Source organism: Podarcis filfolensis, assembly GCF_964270895.1.
Source record: "Podarcis filfolensis genome assembly, chromosome: 2".
Lineage (NCBI taxonomy): Eukaryota > Metazoa > Chordata > Lepidosauria > Squamata > Lacertidae > Podarcis > Podarcis filfolensis.
The window spans coordinates 51,314,576-51,331,045 of NC_139605.1; the positions used below are offsets into that span (position 1 = coordinate 51,314,576).

The window sequence follows — 16,470 nt, forward strand, 5'->3', positions numbered from 1 at the left end:
TAGCAAATAAGCAGTGAACAGAGCACAGCAGCTACCCTGTGGTTGGGCCTCCTTTCTCCTCACAGCAGGGTCTCAGCCAGCCTAGTCAAGAGGCAACATGCACATCCTCACTGAGAATTCCACCCTGATGTCTGTACAGTGGAACCTGGGTTCTCGAATTTAATCCATTCCAGAAGTCTGTTCGACTCCTGAAACGTTAGAAAACCAATTGGCGCAGGTGCCCTGGAAACAATAGTCAACAGCCGCATCAGACATTTGGCTTCCAATAAAAATTCAAAGACCAGGTTTTTGGCGTTCGGGAGCCGATTTGTTCATCAACTAAGCCGTTTGAGAACCAAGGTTCCACTGTATCTAGATAAGGGTATGGGGAGAGAAACAGCACCCTGGTGAAACAAGGAAACAGCTCTACCAAGCACCCCATCCCTGCACACATCAGTGGGTTTTCTTTTTCATCCCCTGAGAGAAGGGACTTCAGCATGAGATGGGCCCAAAGCAGTCTTGCAAGGGAAAGTTGGGCCTGTTTTCTAGCTGCCCATCTTCCCTCGACTCGACGGGAGACGGGGGACGGGAGAAAAATCATGTGTGTCCTAATGCTGAAGAACCTAAGTAGGTAACCTTCTTTCACTAATGTTATTAGTATGCCCACTCACACCCCTTTGTAGTCTCCTGAGAGCTTGTGGAGATCCTTTCTCAAATTCAGCCACAGCCCTGTCTCTCCAGCCATGGACGACTGTTTTCCCCACCCTGCAGCTGAAACTGAAGCAGGGCTCCAAAAACTCAGAAAGAAAACAACCACAGCTCATAGGTACTTGCCTTGCATGCATATGATCCCAGATTTAATTCTGCCATCTCCCTTTAGAAATGATCAGCTACCAGGTGGAACCATCAAGCAGGAGCGTTGGCATGCATCCAGCTCCAGGCTCAGGCAACGTAGCTCACAACTGCTGGTGGTCCTCAGTGGGGATGCATGCACCAAAACAGGCTGGTGGGATATGGATGAGCGCCATGATGTGGATGGAGGTGTACATTTATATGCATTTCTGATCTGCATCTGCATCATGTTCAGATGCCTGCTTTGGCACATAGAGCTCCCTTGTTGGATCAAAGGCAACTGGGCTCCTTAATCAAACATACGATGCAAAACCAGAAATAACCTGAAATTTTGCTTCCAAGAACAAAAGTTAGTTAATATAAGTGTGGATAGTAACTATGGCAGGGATGGGGACCCTTTAACCCTTCATTTGTTGGGGAACTCCAGCTCCCAGAAGCTCAGCCAGCATGGCCAATGGTCAGCGGTGATGGCTGCTATAGAGTCAACAGTGTCCGGAGGGCCACAGGTTCAGCATCATTAGGACTTAGCCTTCCTTCCTTCCTTCCTTCCTTCCTTCCTTCCTTCCTTCCTTCCTTCCTTCCTTCCTTCCACAAATGCTTCCTTTTTTGGGAGGTTGAAGGCATGTCATATTCATAATCCTTGTTACCAGAACCATCAGCCCACAAGCCCAGGACTGTGCAAGTTTCCTCAAAAGCATGTCCTACCTGAAGCTTCCTCTGAGAGAGGTTGTGCGCCTAAGTTTGTAGCCTTGATACGTAACCCAAAACTCACTGCTGGTGAGAAAGTCAGCCCAAGCCAGCTAAACCACATCACCACCACCACCTCCACCTCCTGTTATTTGTATAAACAGCACCCCATGAGCATGCCCCTGGAACAAATGGAGTGCCTCTCTACTGATGAGTTAAGGACTAAGTCATGCCCTGACACAAACAACTCTTTGGCATCTTACTGTGACAGACCGAATTTGTCACATGGAGCCAATCAAGAGGAGGCTTTCACTTTAGATTAAGGCTGGCTTGCTAGAAGTGCCTCTAGGCAGGCAGGTACTGCGCTGTCTCGCTCAGCCACCCCTGCTTTAAGTGTTTGCTTCACTGGAACTTTCTTCAAGGTCACCAAGGGATTCAGCTACACAGAACCAATGGCTCTGCTCAGCTGGAATGAATTGACTCTCACTTGGCCTCATTGGGAGAACAAGGCCTACAGTGTAGGTTCGCCTCCGTTTCTTTCCTTAATGGTCCTATCTCTGACCAACCCAGGAAACATGTGAGCATGGAAACTGAAAAATGCTTCTTCAGAGAAATTCTGTGAGCACCAATCACTCACTCAACACTAAGAACACTGGTGGGTGCCTCTTTTTGAAAATGCCTAACCCTAAAGCAGAGAAAAATCTGTACTTGGTGTTGCTACACTATGGACAGTCATTTCCACATCATACATTTAAAGCACTATTATACCACTTTAACAATCATGGCTTCCCCCAAAGGATCCTGGGAATTGTGGTTTGCTAAGGATGCTGGTAATTCTTGGGAGGCCCTATTTCCCTCACAGAGCTTCACTTTCTAAAGTTCCCCGGGGGATTGATAGCTGTTCTACTCTTGAATAATAATAATAAAAAATGAAGGGTCTACAGACTTTTCTCAACCCCCCTGCCATTTTTTAGGAAGACCAAGATTAATTGGCAACTGGCGCATTCTGCCTATACCACAAAACAAAGTCAGGAGCAAGTGGCTTTGAAGGCTTGGATTATATTATCTGAGTTTGAATAATTTTATGGCAAAACAGCAGAAAACTGTCCTAAGAGCCATCTTAATGCACAAACCTTTCAAGCATCTGTTTGCAAATGCAATGGATTCTGCCCCCTGTATCTACAGCTGCACATACACTATACCTTTAAATCACATTCAAAGCACATTCATCCCCCCCCCAAGAATTCTGGGCACTGTAGTTCATGATTCACACAGTTACAATTCCCAGTAACTATTAACAAACTACAGTGCCCAGAATTCTAGAGTTATTCTTGCCTAGGGCATATACAGTGGTTGTCCATTTGTTGAGTGTGATGCAGTGAACATTTCCCCACCTAGCAGTTGTGTTCCCTGCTTCCATGCCACAGCGCTGAGTTGTTGGGGAAATGCTGTTTCTTCTCCTCAACCAAAGCACTGCAGTTATGAATCCAGTGCAGATCATGGTTGTTACAGCTCTCCTTAATTGGTGCCCTCCAGCTGATAAGGACTACAACTCCCATCAGCCATAGCGCAAACAAACTGCTCTAGTGTCAGTGGTGTAGGATAAATGCCACATCCCTCCTTCCCTATCCATGCCATTTTGGAGGGTTTAAAAGCGCCTCACCATTTCCAATTACTTTTGGAGGTTGTGCAGGAATGCTCTCCAGCACGGGAGTTCACATTTTAAAAAATAAATAAATTACCACTGCCTTCACTATCTATCCATGACAAAACTAAACCTGCCCTTTCCCAATGGTTGGGGAGAAATAGCAGCCAGTATTTTAACACTTGCACCAACAAGCACTTTTAGAGAGGGGTAGTGTGGAAAGGCCTCCACTTCCAATATTATCTCTTACTGTCTGCAAATATAGTTGAGAGTGCTCTCCTTCACAGTGCCCCCCCTTCCCCCAGGTGGATGCCAACAGTAGCCTAATGGTACACCTGGCTCTGATCCCACCAGTTGCAACCATGAGCAAACAACCCGTTTAATCACATTTATTCTCAGAGAGAAAATCAATTGTTCAATTTCAGATTCCTCCCTAAAGGAGGCTTGGTCAGGTCTTTCAGCGCACTGAACCTTCTGTTCTTCCCCTCTTAACTTAAAAGGCAGGTGGAAAGAGATGGCTGAAGTGACTTGAAAGCACTGGTCTTTTGTCAGTTGGTTTCTTCTGGGATCTGTCCTGGGATCCGGAACCCCATTGTAGTCTGGTCCAAAGTGTTCCTAGGGCTGGAATTCACGTACGTAGAACGGGTCTCTGTTGTGCAACTGGTCCTCTGCAGGAACTGGAGGAAATTCTCATGGATGGACCCTTCTGGACTGGAGATGCACAGCTCTTGGCTCAGGGGCTTGCTGAGGCAGTGTCGCCCCAGCTTGGACAGCTCTTCCCTGATTTGACGGTTCAGCAGCCCATAGAAAAAAGGGTTGATAGCAAAGGAGGAATAGGCAAGCCAGGTCACAATAATTTCACCATAACTGGGGATGGTCAAGGCAGAGTTGATGGAGCAGTGGAGGTGGAAGGAGAAGAATGGAAGCCAGCAGCAGAGGAACTGACCTACAATCAGGACCAAGGTGAGGGCAGCTTTATTCCCGCCAAACAAGCGTTCTGGTGACAGCCTGGGAGGTGCATTCCTGGTTGTGATTATAGTGACTTGGCTGTGAATGGAGTCTGATCTTGGTCTGGGTGTGGCAGTCCAGGATGGGACAGGAGCATGCTGCAAGGATGCGATCCGGGCCACTTTGTAGATGCTGCCATAGACCGCAAAGATGATTAAGGTGGGCAATATGAAGCAGAGAGTGCTGAAGATGATCACAAAGATCTTCTTGTGGGCACCTGGGCTCCAGTACACAGTACACTTGCTGGCACTGCTGGCCCCGTCGACTTGGGGCCAACCCACGAGTGCCAAAGCAGCTACGAGGATGGACTTAACCCAGATGAAAGCCACAACGGTAACTGCGAGCCCGGTGGTCATCTTGACTTCATACCTCATGGGGTGGACAATGTAGTAGTAGCGCTCGATGCTGATGACTGAGATGGTGAAGATGGAGGCACTGATGAAACAAACATTCAGGAAGATCAGAGTCTGGCATTCGGCGATACTGTACAATACCCTGTTGAAGCAGGTGGAGCTGGATATGATCCCCAGTGGCATGACAAAAATGGCAGACAGCAGATCTACTAGGCAGAGGTGGCAGACAAAGATGAACTTCCTCAGCAAAGGCGTCTTGAGGATGACTACCATGACAGCTGTGTTGGCAACCAAAGCAATGACACTCAGCATGACCATGAAGAAAATGCCAATGGCCTCCTGAAACTGGGACACTCCAAGTGAAGAGAAGGCATCGAAACCCTGGGTAGAGTTGATCCTAGTTTTGTTTACCAATGTCCCCATGGTCTAGTTCAAAGTGACCTGTGTTTTAGCAGCAAGAAGTACCAGTGGATGTTCAGAGTATATGTCACTGCCACCATCTTCCTTCCTGGTAGTTCTTGATCCCTGTGGAGAACAACAAATCTTGGTGACATAGGAATGACTGGAACAGAATGTGCTGCCAGAATCGAATGGGAGACAAAGTAGCTTGAGGGAACCAACCATTGCACATGCAATACTGGAACACAGAATGAACACATTGACTGTAATGGGATAGGGATGAGACACAATTCAGTAGGACACACAATGAACTAGGTGAGGGTGTTCCAGTGGTTTAAATTCTAGGAGGTCAGAGGGGGAAGCCCCGTCAGTTGCTGTTTTGGAAGACTATAGGGGGCATAATTTTGGGTAGATGGTGTTGGGCATGCAGATGTTGTTAAGGGCCCCCTAACCCCCCCCCCATTATTGGAGCTCTGGAGTGCTCATTGCTATAATAATCAACTGTGACTTTATCCATCCTGTTAAAAGGTAATTGAGGTGACTGCAGTTGCTCCTCAGTGGTGTAGCATAGTTTGCTGGTGGACTGGACAATCTGGTGGTGCTGGGCTGCAGTGAAGCTCCCTCACACACTGGAGCCCAGCAGAGGAAAAACATAGTGATGCTGCTGCTGCTGCCTTTCCTCTCCTGCCATGGGTCAGGCCTGATCCGAGAGGGTAGCTCTGGCATGTCAGTGCTGGGACGTCTCATGAGGAGCTAAGCAGAGGAGAGGAGAGGCATGATGGGGCAGCAGTAGTAACACCCTCCCCCCTTCCCCTCTTGGCTGGTCCAATGGGTGTCCCTTCATTGGCCATGAGCAAAACGTGCTGCCACCACCCCTGGCCTGAAGGCCCAGGTCGGGTGTGGCTTCCTTCCCTGCAGCTCTGGCCTTGATAAGGGGGCCTGTCATGGGGGCACCTGCTTGTGCCCCCTGAAAAAAATATGCCCATGGCAGCAGCTCCCCCAGCCCCGCCCATGCTATGCCTCTGAGTGGCAGTGATGCTGATGTCAGGAGTGCAGCTCTGAGGTTTCACCTTACCCCAGCTCATGGGACACTACTGCCTACTTCAACCTTCAGCCAAAGTAGGAAGTCCCCTCCTGCAACATATGTGGCCTGAGCTTACAAACCTCTAATAAAGGAGAGCTCACTATCTTCTGAGACTGTCTGTTTCACGGTTGAACAGTTGGCACCATCAGGAAGTTCTTGTTCTGGTTGGTATGTGTGGTACTTTCAAAATATGGCAGCACAATTATAACCACATTCTCTGATGAGCCCTAGGTTAAGGCCTTGAGAGGCATCAGTAAATAAGATGCAAGGTGGTATTCAGGTGGCTGAGCTAGCTTCTAACTTTTTTCCTGCAAACATTTATTTGGGCTGGCACAGGAAGGGTCATGACAAGGCCACAGTCTCAATATATTTCTAATTTTGTTTACTTGAGAAATTTTCTTCTTGCAGTTGACAAAACCCAACAAAACCCAAAAGTGTATCCAGAAATCAAATTTCAGATTAACAGGCTAGCAGATTTTTGAAGTGGAGGGTGGAATCTCCTCAGGTGAGATCCCAAGAACCTGAAGAGACATGGCAACCTGGGAAAACCTTCCTCAACTGAATACAGATAACTACTGGATCCTGCAGCTAATCTAACAGAGCCAATAAAAAATTCCTACCCCTTCACATTTTGGTCCAGTCAAGAGCCCCTTATTCTGAGAATGTGACGTCAGGAAGAGTTTGCCATTGACTTCCACAGGGGCAAGACCAGCCCCTTTATATGCAGGGCAAAGAAAATGAAACCTAATAAGCCTGCATTATGAAATCACTGCTTACACAGGAGCAGAAATTGATCCGGGAGGTATTAAATCACCTTGGGCTGATTTCCCCCTCAGGAAAGAAAGGAAATGCTCCCAGGAGACACCTTATCAGGGTCATTCTTGGGAACAGGCAGTGGTGGTTCTTCTGCACACAGTGACATCATCTTAGTAGGTGGAATAAGTTCCTCATTGGTTGCTATGAGCTCTATTTTCCTGGACTCTGGCACTTTCTGGTAGAATAAGCAGTGTGTGTGTGTGCAGTGGCATAGCGTGGGTTGTCAGCACCCGGGGCAAGGCAAGTAATTTGCGCCCCCTAACCCGTGGATTTGCGCCCCCTAACCCGTGGATTTGCGCCCCTAACCCTAATCCCCAGATGTTGCGCCCGGTGCGGCCGGCCCCCCCTGCACCCCCCGCGCTACGCCACTGTGTGTGTGTGCCCTCTTAAGAAATTTGAGGATGGCTTATCTCAACCTAGAATCATTTTCAATCAAAACTGTCAGTGCTGTTACTCTGAATAGTGTGTGTGTGTCTCTCTCTGTATGTATACCTCATTCCAGTAGTTTTTTAGAAACAAGCTTTAGACTTCATCCTTGTATATTCCCTTTTCAGTCTCCAGTAGGGGTATTCACCAGGCACCCCACACTATCCACCATCAATAAGAAAATGAGAGAGGCTTCATTCCCACCTCTAGATTAGCTAATCCTGGAAGTGACCACACTTTAATCCAGTAAAGTCAGCAAAAAAACCCCCCAAAAACAAACAACAACAAAAAAAAACCTATCAAACTAGCATAAGAAACAACATATTGAAAGTTGCTGTGTCTACCTCATTAAGGAAGAGGCTTGCAATGATTTTATAGTTTAACCTCATTTATACTAGGCTACTTTGCTGATGCCAAGCTAAACCTCTGAAAGTCAGGTCAATCTCCCTGCATTGGTGCTCCCTTCTATTGTTTCCCTCACTTTTTGAGGAGGGTGTAATCCTTTTACAGATATTCTCTCATTCAGTCCCCTCCCCCACCGCCCTGTGATGAGGTACCATGTTTGAAATCCAAGCTGAGGGCTAAACACAGTGTTAGCATTCAAGATTAGGCCAGTTCTAGGGGAGCATGGGAGCGCCTTCCACACAAGTCCAGCCCTACCATTAAGCAGAGTGAGGCAGTCGCCTCAGGTGGCAGAGCTTGGAGGAGAGAGTGGTGTGTGACACATACCCTGCACCCCTAAGTTTTCTGCTGCCCTCAGGTGCAGTGGAAGACACTGTCCCATCACCAGTGCTAAAGTCAGATTCAATCACCAGCCTGGTTTGCTTTTGTATATGGAATGTGAGGGGGCGCCATCTGGACATTTTTCAGGCAGCAAAATGGGTCAGGCCAGCCCTGCTTTTGCATGCTGAATTCCATGCCACTCTCGAATCATCTGGAATAAGGAAGCAAGGACAGTTTGGGGAAATGACATGCTTTCTTTCCAAGCCAGCATTGTCGATCCCCAGGAGCAGATCAATGCTGGTAGAGGAAAGAACTGTATCATTATTCACCTGACCCACATTACCAGAGCAGCATGGATAATTCCACCCGTGAGGAAGGAAGCTCCAACTGTTCTGGTAACGTATAAATTAGATGTCAAGTCTGCTGAAGTAAACAATAACAATGAAAGCTTTAGCCATTAGCAGAGGTGGATTTAGGGTAGAGCCATCAGTGCAGTTGTACTGGGCGCGTGCTGCAGGGAAACAATGCTGTAAAATGGAGCACGAGAGGCAAGGGAGCAGCAAATTTTAGCACTGCACAGGGCACCACTGAAATTTAAGAGCCCAAAGTCCACCACTGCCTTTACAGATGGCCCCATCGATTTCTCTCACCCTCTGTTTGTGTGGAGGTGAGTCTCCCAGACCTATGGTTATATGATTGATACGGGATGACCCAAAGATTATTTTGTGGTGCAGGGCTATACTAATGCAGGCTCTTTCTTTGTCCCCAGTGCAAAGTAATGGGACACCGTGGGACACCATGCCTGAAAGCATGGCAAAACATTAAGACAGAAATGTTGCTAGGACACTTCTAAGGAACATCTTCCCTGTGGCATGGAAAGATGGTTTGGGATGGCCCGAGGCTTAATAAGCGATGATGACATTTTGTTCAGGTCCCAGTTCTTGATTTGGGCTCCACCTAAGGACATATGAGGAGCTCTGCTCAGCCAGGCCAAAGGTCCATCTAGTCCAGGATCTTGTTATCACAGTGACCAATCAGATGCCTATGAGAAGCTCACAAGCAGGATCTCAGTGCAACAGCATTCTCTACACTTGTGATCCCTAGCAATTGGTATTCAGAGGCATACACTCCCCAACAGCAGATGCAGAATGCAGCCCTCTATAACCTTATCCTCCATGAATTTGTCCTGAACGTTTGCATTCAATTAAAAATTGTGGAGTCACACACCATATGCTTCTTTCTATTAGAGAGAAGCGATTTTGACTGGGGAAAATCACACTGGGTGGTGGGTGGGCTGGGGTGGATCCCTCCCTAGCTCCACTGCTGTTTTTAACTAAAAATATTAGTACTTAAAAGTCAACCTGGGATTTCCCTTGTCTTGAAAAGAACTAATAGACATGTTTGGATTAAACAGGACCATGTTGCCTGATCAATTTCATATCGATCAATAGTGTTATATTCACATCCTCTTCAGATCTTTCCAGCCATTCAGAAGGCAAGCTTTTGAGAGGACTCAGCCAATCTCCCTAAACATACAACTGCACAATTTTGCTGGGTCTAGTAAGGCATCTTCTAGCTTCATTAACACTCTCCTGGCCACCATACTCTTATCTTACAAAAACATAGCCACAGCACAGTCTTTAACAACATGTACACAGAGGAACACTGGCTTACTCTGTTAGTGACATGCATCCACCCCCCTCCACTGACCTGTATGTATTCTGGCACACCTAGAACTGTATTTTTTCATACACAGGCATGCCCAGTGCCACAGTCTATCCATGCGCACACATACATGCACAGAGCCCGGAGGAGACCAAACACCGTTCTTCCTCTCTCCCAGACAGGCAAGGTTAGTGTGAAATGGTGCATAGTCTGCTGATCCAGCAAAACAGTTCTCTCCCCTGCCTAGTAATAACAGTGGCGGAAGATTCCTCTTTAGATTGAGTTGCCTGGGCAACTCAACACTTGCTGAAGAGGGCTCTAGATATATTGGGCTTCACCCCAGCGACAAGACCATCCCAGCAACTTCTCCGCAAGGCAGGCCAGCAGCTTATGCTTATGCTTTTGTAGCCATGCTGCCGTCATCGTCATCTTGGTCCTTTGCTCAGAATCAGCCTTGGACAAACTCCTAGTTTAACAAACAAACTAAACTGTGGTGGTGACAAATGCTTGGCTCAACCCAAAGCTGGGAGGGAGGTAACTGGTTGGTCAGAGAATGGGAGATTGATGGAAATTTCTCCCCTAACCTCTTTAAATTATGATGGAAGGATGTATGGGATAGGAAAGGCTGTGGCTTTGAGATGGGCGGGGGGCGGGGGGGGGCTTATTAAAAAAAATTGCTTGACATTTCGCTTGGTAGGATTCTGCGCTGGTTGCCCTAATGGACCAGTGCTTCCTGGCTTGAAACAAGAAGTAGGAGAAATGAAAAATGGAAATAACACAACTAAAAGACTGGAATTCCAGACCCTCCAAGTGTCCCTATTTTCCAGGGACAGTCCTGGATTTACAGAAGCCGTCCCTGTTTCTGATTTGATCCCAGAATGTATTGCTTTTCCTTAGGACGTCCCTATTTTCATTGGAGAAATGTTGGAGGGTATGGAGTTAGGCAACCCCTGAGCCAAGAGGATAAGTTAACTATACAACATTTAGAAGACCTCTTTAGAAGGAAGCCCTGTATAGGAAAGTTTCTTAATGTTTAAAGTTTTATTATATTTTTATATATGTTGGTAGCTTCCCAGAGTAGCTGGGGCAACCCAGTCAAATGGGCGGGATGATGATGATGATGATGATGATGATGATGATGATAATAATAATAATAATAATAATAATAATAATAATAATGGAATAGGCTGCCCCTATTTTCATCAGAGGGTATGGAATTCAGCAAAGTCAAATTTCGAAGGTACCCTCTCAGTTAACAAGGTATACTAGTAACTTTGGGGCTACTCAGCCATACTAGGCCCTAATTCTGCACATACTTGTAAATCTGCCTCTGGCCCTTGATGATCCTGTGACAACACAAGAGCAGCCAGTGCCTGGCACAGAGCACACAGAGTGGGAGAGTGTGATCTGTGAGACAGGATTGGCTTGAGACCATCTCAGATGTTGCAGGGGCAGTTTCCCCCTCCCTAAAGGAGAGCGGCTTGCAAGGCCTGCCATCCCTCAACATTCACCCTTGCAGAAAGGACACAGCCCCTGTACCAAATCATTCGGGCAGATATGTTCAATATAAAGCACATTGGTTGCTGTTATCAACCCTTCTCTTTCTAACAATACAGAAAGATGGAGGTCAGAAGGCAATTTTTTGAATTTGTACGGCCTGATGCAAGTGTCTCACATTGTTTCATTGGTAAGGCAAGTCCCAAACTCCGCAACCTGTCCCACAGATTACTGCCTTTGGGATAAGTTTATTGAGGACTATATTCTCCTGTGGTATAAATTTCAGTGCTGACGAGACACTCGGATGTGAGTTGTTCCTCTTCTGTTGAGGACCACCTCCACAGCATCCGTCAAATGAATGACTCTAGCAGAAAAAGTGTTTGGAGCTGGTGGTCAAGGGCTATTCTTCCAGTATCTCATTCTATGTGTACTTGTCTCTGATGCTTTAAACCCCTTTACTAGATGGCCTTTAGAGTCTCTTACAATGCTACAAGTCCAGCAGTTTGGAAGCCACTTCTGCATGAAGCAATCCCAAACTGCAGGGGGGCAGGGGGAGATGTGTGAATAATGCAAACACATTGAGGGACTCACCCAATTGCTCCAACCCATGTACTTGCATTATTCCCATAACATGCTCTTCTAAGACACCAGAGTGCATCATGTGGGGGTGGTTCTTAAGCTGCAGGTGTGAAGGGGACCTTAGAGCAGGGTTGGTTAAACTGTGGCTTGGGACCACCAGTGCACTTTCAGATAGTGCTCTCACTCAAATGTTTAAGAGGCAAATGCTGAAGTGTTAGAGCGTTCTTTGGCATGCCCACATAAGCTGAAATGGGATCAATGTTCAGGTTTGATTTTAAAACTGTTCCCTCCATTTCTGATGTTCAGGCTCTGAGCGCTGCTGCTTGTGTTGCCAAAATGGCACCGTCTACACACACAAGAGGGAAGCACCAAGAGGCTTGAGAGGGCCCCAAGGCTAACAAAAGTACAAAAACATTTTTAGGGCAAACACTCTAACGATGGGAACCCCAAAAACAACCCAATGAGTGCTACGTTCAGTAACAACGGAATAGTTACTGGCTGTTGTGGGGACTGGATGGGTGGAGAAATGGAATGGTCTTGAATCTTCAAGAGGGCACGATCCAATGTTTAAGCTGAAAAACAACTGCTTTGGAGACTCTCGGTGGCTGTCCTCAGAGTTCTCCTCATTGTCTGCATATATTGCATTATAATCTGGAAGCTTCTGAAGCAACCTCCCACATGGTGTCCGTAAGATAAGACAATGGGGTGATCCACAAAGATCAAGCAAGTGCAAATAGTGACCTACAATAAAATAAATTGTAAAACAGGTTGCAAGGAAGGGGGATGAAACAGCTTTGCAGAAAGGATGTAGGAAAGTTGGGGGGAGGTATAAATCCAAAAAAATCTTAAACAAGCCAACAAACTAACTTGAAAAATCACCTCCATAATTGATTTCACCAGTTTTGAAAGCAGGAAGGTGCTTCTATCAGAAACCTTCCTTTTACTACCACTTGGCAGTTTATAGGGCTTATTCAAGTATATATCATTTATACCCTTTATTCCTCGCGGCTGTATCAACTACTGAATTGTCATTTTAGACTGCAAACTCCTTTTCACCAAGATAAGGCAGTTCTTTCCATTTCTCCCCTTGAGCAGCTTTTCTATCACAACCTTCTTTTTTCCGCTCTTCTTTGCGCTCATTTCAGTTTCTGCTCTCTCTCCTTGAATGCAGGTGAGCCAATTTTGACCTAGCATTTCAAGCAAAGGCTTTGCTTGTGCCTTCTTACCAGGGTATTTCTAAATTTCCCTGCCCCTTCTGGAATGTCACACCCAATACATTGCAGATACGAAACTGGAGAAGATGAAGGAAGCTGTTTCCCTCAAAAGGTCCAGGGAGCCCGTTCAGTGGAAGGGGCTTGTATTGCTGAGGAACATAGGAAACTGCCATATACCGAGTCAGACCTCTGGTCCAACTGGCTCAATTTTAACTGGCAGCAGCTCTCCAGGCTTTCAGGGATACTGGGAATTGAACAGGTGACCTTCTGCATGCAGAGCAGATGATCTGCCATTGCACTTCTCCTTACCAGATGAGGTATGTGCCTTTGCCCCAATGCTGTCTCAGACCTACATCCTCCCCAGAAGGACCCACAAAGAAGTCACTCACCTAAGTCGAGTGAGGCTGATGGTCCTTCACTGGCCAGCAGCATCTCTGACTTCTGTCTCCTCCAGACGGTGAGTTATTCATAACTTCCCAGCAAGGGCAGGAGTAGCGGCTTCAGATCTCACCCCTCCTTCTCAGGAGCTGACAGGCTTATCAGTTTTCCATGCTCTGCTGTGATGTCCATTTTCCTAGACAGCAAACCGGTGATGCTCCGCTGGCTTTCGTACCAGCTCCATGAACGGGGGAACAAGGACTATTGTCCTGTTTACAATGATCTGCTTTGTTTGTGGAATCAAAGTCCTTTCCTGCTGCAGGGAGAAGACAGCTTAAGCAAGGCAATTATTGCACCCTGGAGGTAGCCCAAGACCAGGAAGAGGAGATGCACAAAATCCCTAGGAAGGGGGTGCTGCTGTTGAATTCTCCGCACCTGGAATGGGGCTGGGAGGCTGCTGCTGCTGCTGCTGCAGTAGTGACTGCTGTTTCGCTGTGGATGGCACAGGCTGTCACATCTGGGCATTGCCTGGCCTTTTAAAGCACTGTCTGTCATTCAGAGAGAATTCTACTGGGTCCTAAGCACCTCCCCCCACAGAGATACATAGGCTTGAGTGACCCAGGACACCCTGTTGTAGGAAATGGGTGTTCCGAGGCTGCTGAACCTCTGGAATTTTCAGCTCTGCAAGGAGGATAATTGGGCCAGGCCATTCCATTCAGATTGTACAAGCCGTACCTAAGGGGTAAAAAGAGAAGCAGGATGCAGAGGTGTGTGTGGTTTTTTCCCCCTGCAGTGAAAGCAGAGCAAAGACAGCTCCCTGCTAGTTCACTGAGACCTGTGTTACCAAGCGCAGGGTTTTTTTTACTAGGAAAAGATGAAGCAGTCTCTTTCCAATTGATGTAGATTTTGCACATGTTCATTCACCCTGTCCTATTTCCATATTAATATGATTTTTTAAAAAAATTAAACATGCAAGGAAATTAATATTTAAGTACTTCTACATGAATTTCACCACAAAATACACGTTTATGATTGCACTTTATCTCAATGTATGTAAGCATTCATAAATGTATTTTATCCTAAAATACCGTTTTTTATGTGTTTCAGTATGTTTTTTGAATCATAGAATCATATAACTGTAGAGTGGGCTATCTAGTCCATGGGCAGGCAAACTAGGGCCCAGGGAGCCGGATCCGGCCCAATCACCTTCTCAGTCCGGCCCACAAACAGTCCGGGAATCAGAGCGTTTTTACATGAGTAGAATGTGTCCTTTTATTTAAAATGCATCTCTGGGTTATTTGTGGGGCCTGCCTGGTGTTTTTACATGAGTAGAATGTGTGCCTTTATTTAAAATGCATCTCTGGGTTATTTGTGGGGCATAGGAATTCATTCATATATTTTTTCCAAAATATTGTCCGCCCCCCCACAAGGTCTGAGGGACAGTGGACCAGCCCACGGCTGAAAAAGTTTGCTGACCCCTGATTCTAGTCCAACCCTCTGCAATGCAGAAATCTCAAAGCATCCCAAACACATGACCATCCAACCTCTGCTTTAAAACCTCCAAGGAAGGAGAGTCCACCACCTTCCAAGGGAGTCCATACCACTGTCAAACAGCTCTTACTGTCGGAAAGCTCTTCCTGGTGTTTAGTCGTAATCTCCTTTCTTGTGATTTCAATCTATTGGTTCGGTTCCTAGCCTCTGGAGCAGGTGAATACAAGCCTGCACCATCTTCCATGTGAAAGCCCTTTAGATATTTGGCATTCATATCTCTTCTCAGTGTCCTCTTTACCAGGCTAAACATACCCAACTCCTTCCACAGTTCCTCTACTTTTCAGTAGAGAGCTGTATTGCAAAATTCTGAGAATGGTGAAGCCTGAACGTTAATTAGGTTTTGATCCACACATTAGTCCAAGTGGACTTCACTTCACTTCAAAATTCAAAGAAGTCAAAATCCTCAAGCACCCCTAATTTCTTCCCAGCCTACTTAAAATAATACTTGCCAATTTTACAATATGTATAGCTTGTCATGTATATTTTATCTCGGACTCAGAGCCAGGTGACAGGCAAATGTTAAATGTGCGTACATTTCCATGAATTACCATAGCAAATGAGCAATGGCTCTTTGTTTCATTTGATCTATGTGACAACATTATTCTCATGATTGGCTCATAGATTAATAGCCAGCTGTCATGAGGGGACTGTCGTAAAAAAAAACAGGGAGATGTTTTACTGTCTCCCTTGTGGTGGTGGAAGTGTGGAGCTCTATTTGCAAGAGTAAGGAATCCCTGGCACACCCTTTCACTAGATCCCCCTGATCAGGTAGAGGGACAGCAAAGGCCATAGGGACAAGGAGTTTGAGAAGAGTCCATACATGGATCTTCCTCTCACAACAGCTGCAACAACACAAACCATCATCACGGCTCAGTCATTAAAGAGAGAATTTCCGTAACACTTCAGATTCCTGCAAACAGCTTCTGCATTCAGCTGAGAATCATCCAGTGATGTTTTCAAGTGATGTACAGCCATTGCTGTCACCTAACCAGGCTACCTGGGGCCAGAACTCGGGGATATTTAAGTGCAGTCAAAACAGCTATTCTTGTTTTCCTAGATAGGCACATGTTAGGAGCTAAAGGTCACAGAGTTTCTCCTGTAAATTTGCTAGAGACAACTCTGAGACACACTCCCACTGTGCCCTGACAGGAAGAGGGCGTAGCTATATATCCTCCTCCTCACCCCTCTTTCTGCTTTTTCCACTTTCACAGGCCAGCAATGTGAGAACACCTGCAGTCTGAGTTCAGACTCCATTTTAAAGCTACTTAAGTGCAGGTCCCCCCCTTGAGCAGGGGTTACATTCTGGGCCCCCACAGACATAAGTGAAATTGCGTATAGTGGGCAGCACCTCTAAGCACCCGTTAAATGCCTTCTCTTATGCTGTCTCTCCATTCCACACCAAAAATACTGTAGCAAAAAGGACCACAACTTGAATTGAAGCTCTGGGGCTGACAGGAGTCTGGAGAACTTGTGGGGAAACGGCGACTTCTGCTTTGCTACCCCAAACATCAGCTGTTAGGCTGGGAGGCTGAGCAGCCTAAAAAAAGCCCCACTGTGCTTCCAGTCTCTTCCGGGCTTCCTATGCCTTCAATGACGTCTTCTTTGGGCTCCGGG

At 46.5% G+C, this 16,470-nt stretch overlaps 1 protein-coding gene across 2 annotated transcripts; it reads right to left on the bottom strand.

The window, feature by feature from the left end:
* Positions 1-3,537: 3,537 nt before the first annotated feature.
* GPR62 (G protein-coupled receptor 62) lies at positions 3,538-15,808 on the bottom strand. 2 transcript variants are annotated; one of them, XM_083603505.1, is made up of 3 exons: positions 14,927-15,808; positions 13,317-14,040; positions 3,538-5,049 (listed from the first exon to the last, which is right to left on the bottom strand). In XM_083603505.1, the coding sequence occupies exon 3, from the start codon at positions 4,945-4,947 to the stop codon at positions 3,712-3,714; it is 1,236 nt and encodes a 411-aa protein (XP_083459631.1). In that variant the 5' UTR covers positions 4,948-5,049; positions 13,317-14,040; positions 14,927-15,808; the 3' UTR covers positions 3,538-3,711. The 2 variants fall into 2 exon arrangements, with proteins under 2 accessions (XP_083459631.1, XP_083459630.1); XM_083603504.1 differs by lacking the exons at positions 13,317-14,040; positions 14,927-15,808 and adding an exon at positions 6,628-6,768.
* Between the last annotated feature and the right edge of the window lie 662 nt (positions 15,809-16,470).

Excerpts from the sequence above, each read along its gene's own strand:
- GPR62 (XM_083603505.1), bottom strand. The coding sequence starts at position 4,947 with ATGGGGACATTGGTAAACAAAACTAGGATCAACTCTACCCAGGGTTTC.